Source organism: Lipophrys pholis, assembly GCF_963383615.2.
Source record: "Lipophrys pholis genome assembly, chromosome: 16".
Taxonomy (NCBI): Eukaryota; Metazoa; Chordata; class Actinopteri; order Blenniiformes; family Blenniidae; genus Lipophrys; species Lipophrys pholis.
Genome location: NC_137634.1, coordinates 21,188,483 through 21,202,042, shown reverse-complemented (window position 1 = coordinate 21,202,042; position 13,560 = coordinate 21,188,483). Strand labels below are relative to the sequence as shown.

At 42.9% G+C, this 13,560-nt stretch overlaps 1 protein-coding gene across 1 annotated transcript; it reads right to left on the bottom strand.

Annotated features, from left to right (window-relative positions):
* Positions 1 to 1,536: 1,536 nt before the first annotated feature.
* smyd4 (SET and MYND domain containing 4) lies at positions 1,537 to 12,534 on the bottom strand. Its single transcript, XM_080482513.1, has 11 exons — positions 12,446 to 12,534; positions 12,074 to 12,348; positions 11,749 to 11,893; positions 10,908 to 10,997; positions 6,044 to 7,001; positions 4,875 to 5,141; positions 4,506 to 4,708; positions 3,889 to 4,036; positions 3,691 to 3,807; positions 2,691 to 2,814; positions 1,537 to 2,469 (listed from the first exon to the last, which is right to left on the bottom strand). Exons 2-11 carry the CDS (start codon positions 12,208 to 12,210, stop codon positions 2,346 to 2,348), a joined length of 2,313 nt encoding a protein of 770 aa, XP_080338639.1. The 5' UTR covers positions 12,211 to 12,348; positions 12,446 to 12,534; the 3' UTR covers positions 1,537 to 2,345.
* Between the last annotated feature and the right edge of the window lie 1,026 nt (positions 12,535 to 13,560).

The window sequence follows — 13,560 nt, the reverse complement described above, 5'->3', positions numbered from 1 at the left end:
CTCGGTGTGCCTCTGAACGACTGGCTTTACTTGTATCGCTCCTGCGACAATCTTGTCACAACAATAATCAGCAGAAATCTGCCCCGTGGAGGATTTTTGACTCCACGTTTAAGCTGCTCTTACCAGCTGCCTCGCTCAGTTTTTCATCTCGACCTTGACTTTTTATGCAGAGATCCACGTCCGCTGGACTGGCCCCCCTGCCGATACTGGTGAGGTCTCACTGGCTGACGCCTCAGGACCTACAGCTGTGCTCAGTTTTGTCTTGGCTCAACATGAGATTTGCCCTCCTCACTCAGAACTGTCGAAGTTTCAGTAAATCTCACAGTGATCTGAGCCAGTCGTTTTTTTCTCTTTGTGCCACATCTGATCTTTACCACAAAAACACCTACTTATAATGCGATTGCAAACTGAGAGCGGTTGTGTATGATTCAATGAGTACGAATTACGAAGAGTTGAAAGTCTTGACAGATATTAGAGTCAAACCTTCACATTGCATTTCCAGCCATTTAAGCATTAAATTGAATTAGTCAGTGGGGAACTGCTGCCATCTAAAGGGCAGAGGCCTACACATATTTATCTGCAGCAACTAAGGTTTTGGAGATTGATGAGCTTTTCACTGACTATTTAATAGATGGGTTTTGTGAAACCATTTTCTGTAGTATAGATAACCATAAAGTTAGTTTGCCTCCAAAACAGCATGAAATAAAACGTTTTGATTGATACATACTGACACCACGAGGTCGAAGCCACGACCAACCACCTTTTTACCCGTCACAAGTCGATTAAAAGCAGCGTTCAAACACACTGCACAGTAAATCAGTGCAAAAACTCAGGGCGCACGTGGTCAGCAGCAGTACTGATGCAGGGCTGGGTGATTAAATGATGATTAGATGGGACTAAAGGACCTTAAGTGAACTGAGAACACCAGCCTGAATGTCACAGAAGAAACACGCAATGGACCGAGACGGAAGTACCTGATCTTTCTTTCAATAGCTTTGGTGAATGAGTGCAAACTGTAATCTTAAGTCAAATTCACCCACATGTGCTGACTGAAGCTGTCGCCAACTTATGAAAAACCACCGAGACTGAAAAATGAATTTGTCTAGAAGCACAACAGAAATGGATTTCTGAAGAATTTAAAATGTCTGACTGTCAAAGGAATTCACCGATAAAACAAACAGCCCTTAAATCATGGCTGCCGTGGCTAAATCCGACACTTTACCTTCACAATAGCAAACAAATGGGCTGATGGGTGTAAAACAACGTGGCATCCCCAGAGGGGAATAATCTTTGGTGCGTCCTTGTACTATTTACGCTGCGGAACAGGAAATCCAACACGGCTTGTGCTTAAACTAAACATCAGCTTTGTTTATCTTTCACACACACTGTTACCGTTAAAGCAGTGCATGAAGTCTGCCAAGCCACCAAGTTTCCACCTGTGATCACATAAACATTTGTCACGATTGGATTGTGGGAGGAGGTGGAGGGTAACCACAGAAAATACAGGAACGGAAAGAATGGAAACACCACACATATCCAGTCCCAGGTCCTTTTAGTCATTGGTGATAAACAACTTTATATATATTGGGCATTTTTCACCGCTTTTACATAACTAGTCACATTTACCCATTCACACATACATCAGTGGTAATACTCAGCCTTCATTTAGATAAAACCTGCTCCCAACGCTGCTATTGGAAGAGTATAGGTTTCATGAACTGAGCCAAAGTGCTACCCACCGCTTCACCATGTCATGTCTTTCTACTATACCTACATCATTGCATATTAAATGTCTTGCATCGTGACTGACTATAAAATTGCTTTAAGGAACAATAGATCAACTCAATGATAATGGTGTCACCACAGTATAATACAGGCATTTTGGTTTAGGGGCCAAGTACAGCTTAGTTTCACCTTGAGTGGGCCGGACCGGTGAAATATTGCCATAACAACCTATAAATTTAAACTTAAAAGTTTTTCTTTGTTGTGGAGGAGAGAATAATGCGATGAAAACGTACATTTAAATTTTTTTTGCAAAAACACAAAGAATTATTACAATCTCAACTTAAAGCCAATTTTAATGAAACCTTCTGGTGGAAAATATAGTGAAATGTTCCATTGTGGGTATTTTTACAAACTTGGTGGTTTGGCCCGGATCAGAACCTCTTGTGGGCTGGTTTTGGCCCACAGGCCTTACGTTTGACACTCCTGGTATAACCCACACAGAAAATACAAATTCTTCAAATGTGATTTAAAAAAATGGTATTTTTTTTTTTTAAAGGATTTTCATTTAGTACAAAGCTGTATTTGTATTGTGCAAGTGTTCACTGGAGCTCATTTGGGAACTACCCTCGTAAACAGTCCTCCATGGCCTTCAGCTCCTGTAATTCGGGGCAGCGAGGACCGAGATGAAGGCAGAGGAGTCGTCTGACCTTGGGAATGACAGACAGGGCCGGGGCTCTGGCAGCACTGGGAGAAGGAGAGGAAAAACACAGACCCATTACTTCTGTTTAATAATGACAGTCAAAACAATAAAACTGGGAAAGTTACGAGGTTGTAAAGTTTTAGGAGTCAGGTGTGGCCTCTTTGAGTTACATTGTTTTTGAGCTTGGTGATAAAAAGTTAACGCCAGACACTGGAAAACAGTCGTGACTGGAAGTTTTTCATCAGACTCTGTGGAGCTTCTTTACCCATTGAAGTGCAGCTGAGCTAATTTGAAGAGTTGCTGAGCCAGTTCAATGCTGTCCTCTCCATACTGGAAGCCAATTGCTGCCACACTCTTCTCCAGCTGGGACGCGGCATTGTTCCAGTCACCTGCAGGGAACGGCGAAAGACAAATAAAGTACCGAGATTGGTAAATTGGAATTTGGTTTTATGTTGAGACTGTTGTCATTTTCAGAAGTAGTTTTGTGGAAATAGAGACATTTTCATCACGTATCTTCTGCACGACAACAAAGAAAACTTTAATGTTTAAATTCAAAGGTTATTATGCCGCTATTTTACCGCTCTGGCCCAATCAAGATGAAATTGGGCTGTATGTGGCCCTTGAACTAAAATGAGCTTGACACTCCTGTTATTGGATTCACATGTCCAGGGTGTGTCTCCCAATCATTCATTCGCTTGTTCGATGACTGTATTGTAAAACTGTAGCACTGTTTTTAATGTTTTATTCTTAATGTGGCCACTTATATTACTTCGCTTCAGTCTGCAGAGTTGCATGAAGTTGTTAGTGAAAAACACTTCTGGGTACTACAGTTTTCTCCAACTGGCCATGACAGCTGACTCTAAGATCATAAAATAATTAGGACAGTTGCATATTTTGGCCCTGAACGTATTTAATCAACACACTGGATGATATTTAAACGCTGTGAGCGCTCCGGGTTTATGACCCAATCTAGAGGTCCATGAATAGCGTATTCATTTTATTCATTCTTTCTTTCAAAACACTCTAAATGCCACATGCATTTCTCAAGATATATGCTCTTGTCCATGAACAGAGATTTACAGTTACATAGACAGCTTTTATTACACCTGCATGGAACTATAAAGAGACCCCTGCAGTGTGACGGTGCTGAATGTTTACCTTCAGGTGGCTGTTTGTTGGTGCTAATGGTCGTAAACGTACCTAAACAGATGCTTAGCAGGAGTTGTATAGCCATTCAGCCCACATGCATACACTAGGATTCTCACCCATCGTAGCGTATGCTCTGGCGGTGGCGTCGGCTAACTCTCCCTGGAGAGGGTGCGTCTCCGCGAGGATCAGCCCGGACTGACGCCGCGTCCTTTCCAGCAGCTTCAGGGCTTCACCTGAGGCAGACATGACAGGGAAACATCAGAATGTTTGTCCTTTAATCACATTTTACAGGTCGTGTTTTTCTTAAAAAGCACCTGGTTTCTCTCTCTCCAGTAGTTCCACGGCTCTCTCCAGGTCGAGGCGGATCTCCTGCAGCTCGTTTCTCACTTGAGGTGCAGACATACGATGACCGCACGACGGCAGCGAGCAGGAGAATCCTGATCCTCCATTGTCACGGCTTCTCTGAAAGTCGCACAAAATATCCTAAACACCAATACATACATTTTGTGTCGTGATGGGATTCTCAAACTAAGGAGGGCTATAAAGATGCTGCAAAAACAAAAACAAACAAACGTAATCATGACAAAAGGCCGAAATCAGTTCTACCTACTGCAGAAGAAGAATCCAATGAAAAAATGACTTATTTCTCAAAGGATCCAAAAAGAACAATTTCATCAGATGTTGAAGAAACTGATTCACTATATAACTTCATTACAGAATTCAGATGACTCCTCAGTTTTAAAACATTGTCTCGGGAAACACTGAAATAACTGACTTGTAAGTCCCCGTTTGATTTCATAACTCCTCTATTATTTCATTCTTCTTCTGGCTCCTTCGCACCTCAAAAGAACTCAAACGTTGAACCAACCGAGTGTGCAAAATAATAGAACAATTTCTGCATGATAGTTAGGAATAGAGACGGATCACACACTTTCAGAGAGCCGTGACACTTGGTGCACAGGAGTGCGGACCCCTGTGGAGTGCCTCCGGATCTTGGCCTCTGTTCTTTACACTCCTCCTCCTCCTCCTCCTCTTCCTCCTGCAGGCTGCAGGCCTCACACTGACACAGGAAAAAGTACTGTTCATGCAGGAGACGCTGGCGCTCTCGGGTCACCATCCTGCTACTGTGGGGACCTGCAGGAAACATCTTGATGATTGATGATGGCAGCATAATCCCTTGATATTTTTGAACATAGTGGGACAAAACTAACACTGTCCTAAAGACAATATCATTTAGTTTCTTTAGACTCTTCTTCCGGTTCATCGTAATCAAACTACAGAATCTGATCTCCAGTCTTACCGTAGCAGTGAAGGATCTCTTGTGCAGGAGTGAGGACTTTAGCTGCTCTGACAGTTACAGTGACTCCCCGGGCCGAGCGTTGATCCTCAGCTACGCTCGCTGTGCAGTCTGCAGACGTCTCCGAGCCACACGGATCAGCACGCATCCCCGTGCTGAACGCCAGGCTCGTGTTGGGGCGGCAGGAGTGATTGAGAAGACTGAGCGCCGCGAACATCGCTGAGGCGACGCGGATTTCCCGACTGGACTGCACTGAAGAGCTCACAGTTCCTGCGAGACGCAAATAATGGAAGACAATCAGCGGAATCGATGAGCCGAGACACAAAACAAACAATATGAGAAAACTAGTAAAGGTTTAGGATAATCTGTGATTTTCTATAGAACTCCGCTATGATAAAAAACTCAACATCTTTTGTTATTCGCTGAACTTTTCTATGCTTTTAAAAGATTATTTAAAGGATTCTATTCAGATTTTTGCCTTTTATATTGAAGGGCCATAGTCGGGAGAGATGCTTTCTTCCAAAACACAAAATTTTAGTGTCCACAATATAGCAGTGGACAAACCAGGGAATTCAGTTTTTTGTTTTTTTTAAATGGCTGCAACAAATTATAAAATTATAAAGGGGCTCGGTCCATGTATGAACATAGAACCTGACTGTACGTACTTCGGAGTTTCAACACTGTATTGAACAAATTAGCGCCACAAATGAAAGAAAGTTAAAATGAATGCAATGAAGTCACAGAAGATATTTAAGATTTTAATGATCTACTTGTTAAAAATTATTTTATCAGTGGAAAAGGTTTCGAGATCCTTGATTTAAAAGAGTGAATCTCAAACTATGGTGCAACCCGTCATAAGTATGTTATTTCAGTATTGGCATGTGACATCTGGTTCATGGTCTAAATGTGAATACTTAAAACCCGATTTGACTTGAACTCTGGGTAAAATATTACCACAACTAAGTGCCTCTTCTAATTCTACTGCGGCTTTGTGCAGTTTGACTGTGGCCCGCAAAGAATTAACCATAAATAATCTTCATATCAGGAGTGAAAATCTCTCCTTTGTGAAATGTCCAGAGATAATTAGGGTTAATTAGGGCTAACCCTAACCCCCTAATCCCCTAACCCCGCCCCCCACAATCAATCGTGGACAAACTGCTGGGAGGAGTCACCTGCATCTTGCAGAGCGACGATCGCCTGGGCGTTGCACCTCAGCTGCAACATGTGCCTCAGGATGGTGCTTCCCAGAAGCCACAGCTCTGGGCTCCAGGCCGCGTCACCTTCCTCCTCCACTGAACCGTCCGCTGGCCGTCGGGTCAGTGTCCATGATGCAGGGGGAGGTCCCGTCTCACGGAGCCTCAGACACACTGTTGCGACAGTAACCGCACACAGGAAGCGCAGGGTGGGACTGTGCTGCCCCACGTGGTGCAGTAAGTTAAACACACTCAGGTAAGAGTCGCTGGAGGACGACTGGCATAGGTTACTGCTTAAACCGTATATTTCTGATTCGTTTTGCTCGTCTCTGATTGGCTCCCTCGCCTTCTGGACGTTTTTTATCCCCGCCTTCAGCGTTACTCTCAGAGCGAGCTGCAGCATCGCTCCCATCACCATCAGATCTGCTCCCAGCGGACACTCCCAGCGGTGATGTTCCTCCCAGGCTTCCTCCTGACAGCCCGTCGAGCAGTAGCGGCTGTAACTGCAGGCGCCACACGGGACGGGACACAGAGTTTCAGCCAAACACCAGTGACAGCGCCTGCTCTCTGTCCCAAACACATCCCCCCCTGCTCCCCCCTGCTTCCCTTTCACCTCCTGCACTCCTGCCAGGAGGACGCAACTGTACGGCCTCTCCCTGAGGATCACCTCCCCAGCTGCGATTCTGTCCACAGCCACAAGGTGTCGACCTTTTTCCACGCTGGAGGAAACAGCAGCTTGAGGACAAATCTGAACAGATGGTGCTTTTACTCCGCCTGGACCGTTATGGCTCCTCCGGGCAGGATTGCGATCCTCTTCTCCTGCCTTTGCACCGACAGGGAGATCCTTAAGGCACGCTGAGCGACGGTCCTGTAGTTTGTGTGAGAGATGGGAGGGATAGCCATTCTTCAAAGCTCTGTCGATGTCATCGAGGCATTCCTGATGAAAACAGAAAAATATCAAATGATACATTTTAATAGGAATATGAATTCCATGATAAAAAGCCCTGAGCTGCCAGAGAAATTACTTTCTGCAGGACACTAAGCAGAGCTGTGGAGTCCGCCCACAACAATCCATGTACAAGCATGTGCTAATCAGCACAGACATCCGTCAACACGAACACATTATAAGTTACCGAGCAGGAGAGCTGTTTATTTCTACTTTAAGATACTTCGATTGAAAAAGAAACGGCTTAACACAGTCCTGTTTACTAAATATTGACTCATCGACTGCCAACAACTACGCTTGACTAACCAGAGAATTATGTTTGAGTGGATTTGAAGTCAATTCTTCCCCACAGTGTCCTTGGCTCTGTGTTAAAGGAGACATATCATGCTTTTAAATCCTTCCTTTTTACATATAAATCATACAGTTGTGGTCTATATAAAGCGGAACTGCAATGCTTGGGTCTGAATTCCTCATTATTAGAGCTCCACAGGCCCCTTTTCAACCCCTTTTCTGATGTGCTTCTGAGAGCAACTCGTTTTGGGGCGGTCTCTTCAAATGCAAATGAGACACTTCATACCCTGCCTCCTCTCCAGGTTGCAGAGGTCACACTCGGTTCAACGTCACCCTGTTCGGCCATCTTTGTAGTTTGATAGAACAGATACAATTATCTAGCGGCGCAGAAACTTTATATTCACACATTATTTACAAAATGTCAACAACGGAAGATTTGTCCATCCAGCCATACATGTTGGAGCCAGAGTCGGACCCGGCGGAGCGAGATGAAAATGACGATGATGCACCTTCAGAACAACGTCTTCATATGGATGTAACGCAATGGTGTGTTACTATATTTACACTAACTTCTCCATCCATGCCCACTACTACAATACTGCCTGTATTACAACGACTATTTAACACAGAAGTTACATTATAATCTAAAACGAGCACACAGCGCTAACATATGAAGACGGTGCAACTGCTAATGCTAACAAAACAATGACAGGGACGTCTTATCATCACACTTTTTAGCGTTATATACAGCTTACTGAAGTGCTCTGTTCGTCGTCTCCATAGTTAGAAGGAACTGACCGCTCAATCAGACCAAGTCTTTCGGCAAATCCTTCTTTATACTGGCGGAGGTTGCTGAAGCAGTCATTCTTGAAGTGATTCGCGCACACAAAAATGACCTTACCCACAGATGTGGGTACATTTCTGTGAAAAATCAAACTCAACCAGGCACTTCAAAAAGGTTCTGATGCTGGGAGACGGTGTAACGAAGCTTGTGGGTTACTACATCCAACAACCAAACATTTCGACTTATCCTCTCGTAACTTCGGTTGGACTACAAAATCGCAGCGAGAAACAAAAATGGCGGATTGCTCGAAATGTCGATGTCCTAATTTGGCAGTTCCGCTGAGAATACTGTGACGTCATTGTTCAAAAAACGTGATAGAGAATAGAAAAATCGAAACCGATCGCAAAATATGACCAAAACAGAATATAAAGATATCAACGGAGCACCTGAAGAGACTACTTTGAACTTTTCTGTACTTCTAAACACTCTAAATATACAACAAAATGCATTTAAGGGCTAAAAAAGTGGATTTAGCATGATATGTCCCCTTTAAGTCCAGAACATTGTTTTCTTGGATATTTTGTGATTATTGATAAATTAAATAAAGTTCCAGACTAAAAGTATTGAAGTTCACGTTCACTTGTAACAAAGGCTATACTACATTTCAAAAAGTGTAGCACTATATGGATATTAAAAAAAGATCAAAAGTGTGGCTGATAGGAGGAAAAAAAGAACTGAGGGAGTCTATCAAGAGTGAAAGTGAAGATAAGAGTTATTCCTCCCATTCTTAGGATTGAAATTGATTAATGAAATGAGGGAACCACTTGTGTGAGACATGTAACGTGAATCTAGTCTGACCCTGGTGCAGCTTTGCAAATTGAGTTGACTAAACTGGATACTGAACAATCGAGCCTGGGCCTCTTGAAACAAGAATTCCATAACTGAACCGTCGGCACCCAGAAGTCTATTGGTCTTCCTTAATATTATTCCACTCGGTAATTTTGCTGCTCTGTTGTCACGGTGCTGCGCCCATAGACGCTGCACATGAGGCTGCGCCAGTAAGGGAGTTAATAAAAACAATTTTAGAAACAAATGAAATGTTTCAAATCAATGAATTAAATTAACGTGTTGTTTTTGACAGCACTAATATATATATATATGTGTGTGTTGCAGCCTGATGGCTTATTAGTCGACACTCTGTCATAACAAAATCTCTCAACTTCCAGCTCATCTCATCCCTTCATTCATTCATAACTCTACTGCTTCATCCAACTTTCGGACTGTGGGAAAAACTGGAGTATTAAAGAAACCTCGGCTGCATCCAGACTTGAACCAGAACTCTCTTGCTTTGCGGCTCGACTGCATGTATCGCACCACTGTGCAGCTTGGAGGATCCGGTAGATGAGATATAATCTCTGCAGCTAGGTCAACTTCAGGGCCTTGTCCCAACTGGCTCTGCCTGCTACACCAGAGGAGGCCAACGGGCATCCTGATGACCTCAAGTGTACGTGCAGCAAACGCTAAAGAAAATGTAGCTGAAATTGCACCAGACCAATGCTGAGAACTTTACGTTTTGGTCTTGGAAGAGCATCGGTGTAAAAACTACCCAAAAAAAAGAAGATCGAGTCACAAAGACTTACTGTGGCGAACCTTGTAGAAAGTGAACAGCTGAATAAATAAAGCTGCCATATTTCTACGATTAGACAGAGGACACTTTTTAAAAGTCAATGAATTGGACATGATTAAAGTACATCACTCATTAAAAGACCCCACAGCTGTCAGTAATGGGTAAAAACAAACAAAGAATCAAGAAAACTGCCTGCAGAGCTCAGAAACTGCAAGATACCAATCAATCAGCTTGAAGGTTTCTTCCTCTGATCATAGTATATTTGTTATATATTTTTTTCCAAACAGGCGTTGCCAGTGCAACGCATCGCAATCTGCACAGTAAACATTTCTGCTGCAACCAGGATTCAAACCAAATCCGCCAATATTCAATGTCAAGACTTCAGCCAGCCAGGGGAGACATGAAGGCTTCTAATGCTCCCAATATTTAAATCAGGGGGGCTGTGATAGTTCGCTCAGCTGCCGCTTTTTGAAATGTATACCTGACAAGCCAGGAGTGAACACTGTGGCATTAGCAGCGAGAGGCAGCCAACTCACAAGGCTATTAAAACTTCAAAAGGCCACTGAATGAGTGATTATCCTGCACATTTCAGATTTCATCTGTCGAGTCATTGTGTCCCGTGCAGGCTGCAGAGGCGGCACATCACGGAGGCTGTGTCTGACTTGCTTTATTGGAGTCGGAGCAAATTAGTGAAACAAGGTAGCGTCGGTTCGCCAATGATGAGAGCATTAAACCTCAATTAAATGAACCATTATAGAAGATGAGCACCTCATTCAAGAAATTACCTGGGAAGCTACTGCAATTGATATTTTACTGCCTCCTGAAAAACTTCCTGAAGTGGAAAGGCATCATCTGGGAGAGGGAAACTCCTGAATACGTGCAAATGTTTCCTCTGTTAAATTACCATCGCCTCAAAGTGGGCAAACAGAGGAAATTAATGCTGAAGCATTTTAAATTATCTTTAAAGCACTGACTATCTGAAAAAAGTTAGATTGATGGATTGATTTTATTTTTAAAGACAAGTTATATTACTAACAACTGCTGGGTTTTATTTTTAAGTAATTGCGTCTTCCACTTCTATCATGTCAAATAAAAATAGTCACTATAATCTGATGAACAGTATTTGCAGGAGTGAATCAAAATGTTTGAAGTCGATGCATTTGCAGGTCAAAGTGTCAACGGTGTCCCGCCTCACCTGGTAGAGCTGCAGATGGTAGAGTGCAGCAGATCTGTTGGCGTAGCAGAGAGAGAGCTGCTCTGAACCTTGGGGAGCGAGACATATACCCTGTCATAACAGGAGAAAGAGACTGTTTTAATGCAAATTAGTCAAGAGTGGTAGACATAGTGTATGAGGCATTTCTAAATACTCAGAATAAAATCAGTACAGACGGACACTTTCATCAGCTATACCTCACCTTGCTTACTAATCTTTGGTCAAAACTTAATAACGTGTGTATAGTCTGATTTGTACCCACAGAAAAGTTTCATGCTACTTAGTTTTCAAATTTACAATAGTTCATTTAAGGGTGATCTGTTTGGTATATGTGTGCAGATGATTGCACTCATTGTAGTTGAATGTAAAATGAATATAACTTCAATCAGCAGAATGAAGAAAAAAAACCAAAACAATAGTTCTGAAGTAATTTCAGAGACAATATTATGATGTTCTACCCATTTACCCAAACCATTAAGGAGGTTTTCCACCTTGCAATACAAGCTTGTACCACAGGATGGTGTATTGAGTCGCTCAATAACAAAGTCAGAGTATAGTAGTTGAGATTGAGCTACCAAACAGTGGTGTATTGTAGACATTATAAGCAAGAATATAAAGTTTACCAACCGGACTCAATCAATAACTGTCGATCTACCAGATGAAGAGCTAAAACTCAACTCAAAATGATTCAACACTGCCACCTAACGTACAATAGAAGCATAATCCAGTGGTTTCCACACCTGGGGATCACCTGTCACGCATGTTATTTGATGCCTCCCTGCTTTACTTCAGCAGACCTGAATCTAAAGAGTTGTGGCTGTACCTGTGAATAGTGCAGAGCAGCTGCAGAGTAATCTCTGATCTTGAAGCTGGAGTTTCCCTTCTGTCTGCATTCAGCTGCTTGATCTGAATCTTTCTGCACTGAAGATGCTGCAGAGATCGACTGCATGAAGTCTGTATCAGCTTGGCTGCAAAGCACACAGAAAGCGTCATGAAACGTCACGTAAACTTAAAATAGACTTCATCAAGGGACACGTGGTTACAGGTAACGGAGAGTTTTAGTTTACTCATCATGGTTTTTTTTCATGTGCATTTACTATTGCATACATGGTGTGTATCAGGAAGGCTGTGCTTCAGTAGCTACTCACGTTGTGAGACTTAAAGCACATTTAAAGACATCATCTATTTCCTCCATGGATATAAACGTCTCTTTTAACTCGGGGTTTAGTCCGATCCATTTCTGCGCCACGTGATCCTGCCACTGGAGACACGGGAGATCCATCATGAAGCTTTCGGTACATCCGGGAGAAGGACCAGAGGACGAGTCTGGACACGTTTGAAAACAAAACCACGCCGGTGTGTCGGATTCACTGGTGTCCCTGTTAACTGGTGACCAACTTCCTTCCAGCGTCCACTGTTGCTGCTGATAGAAGCAGATGTTAAAAACCCGACTGAAATACGTTGCTGTCCCGAAAAACACCTTTTCACCGTATTCAAGATAAAGTTTAGAAGTGTCGAACCTTTTGTGGGTCTTATTTTAACATCTTCTGTTACTACCTGCAACATGGGCGGCTGGAGGAAGTCGATTACCAGTCAGCATGGAAACCAGTTAAACCGAAACACCAGGTTGTGCCTGCCAAAGCCACACTGTGAAGACAGAGTAGATTAACACTGCGTTTCCGTTTGGAACTTTCAGTATAAAATCAGATGGCGCCCAAAGAGCATCCACTTCTCTATATTGAGTCAGATTGAATGTTCAGGCTGACAGTGGGTGGAGGGGACACAAACACATACGCTTAATAAAAAGAAGATATTTGTTGACCCTTTTTCTACTCATATTGACTGGTTTCAAATCTATTCCCAAAACTCACCTCTTTACCGCTGCTTCTTTGAGTCAGTGTGTTCTTTATACGCTTGGTTTTCATACAAGATATGATGTGTGATTTCACTGTACATTTCATTAAGCATTTGAAATGCAAAGCATCATTCACCCATTGATAATCTTGTGTATTTGAGATTTCCCTGAAAGTTTAACTGAGGTAATTCCCAAAAGAGGGCAGCACGGTGGTGCAGCGTTCTCGCCTCACAGCGAGGAGGTCTGGGTTTGTGTTATCATGTGTGTATGGGTTTTCTCCTGGTATTCCGGTTCAAAAACTCCCCTGTCCAAAAACATCCATCTAAGGTTAATTGGTGACCCTAAATTATTTTGGTTCAAGAATCCACGACACTGCACAGGATAAAGCGGTATAGAAAATGGATGGCTGAATTCCCAAATTATATGTGATTGTCTGTTATCACAGGGCCTGTGCGGGTTTGAGAGGCGCTGGGGCCGATCCCTCCATCACAGGGCAAACACACAGAGAGACAGCCACACACACTAACATTCACACATATGAAGACAATTTGCAGTCTCCAATTAACCCCACATGCATGTTGTCGGACAGTGGAAATAACTGGAGTACCAGTAGAAAATTCACACCTGCACATGGAGAACATGTAAGCGTCATACAGAATGTCTGGACCCAGAAGTAAACTCACAACCTTCTAATTTTTTAAGGCCTGTAAAAAAATCCCGCAGTGAAACTCTAGTGTAGTTCTTTTAATAAGTTGTTCAAAATCAAATTTGGTGTACATA

Bases quoted from the DNA above. Each gene is read 5' to 3' on its own strand.
- smyd4 (XM_080482513.1), bottom strand. From the start codon at position 12,210: ATGATGGATCTCCCGTGTCTCCAGTGGCAGGATCACGTGGCGCAGAAA. The intron at 11,894-12,073 runs GTGAGTAGCTAC...TGTGCTTTGCAG, and splicing joins TGTGCTTTAAGTCTCACAAC to CCAAGCTGATACAGACTTCA. The intron at 5,142-6,043 runs GTGACTCCTCCC...TGCGTCTCGCAG, and splicing joins CGTCGCTCTGCAAGATGCAG to GAACTGTGAGCTCTTCAGTG.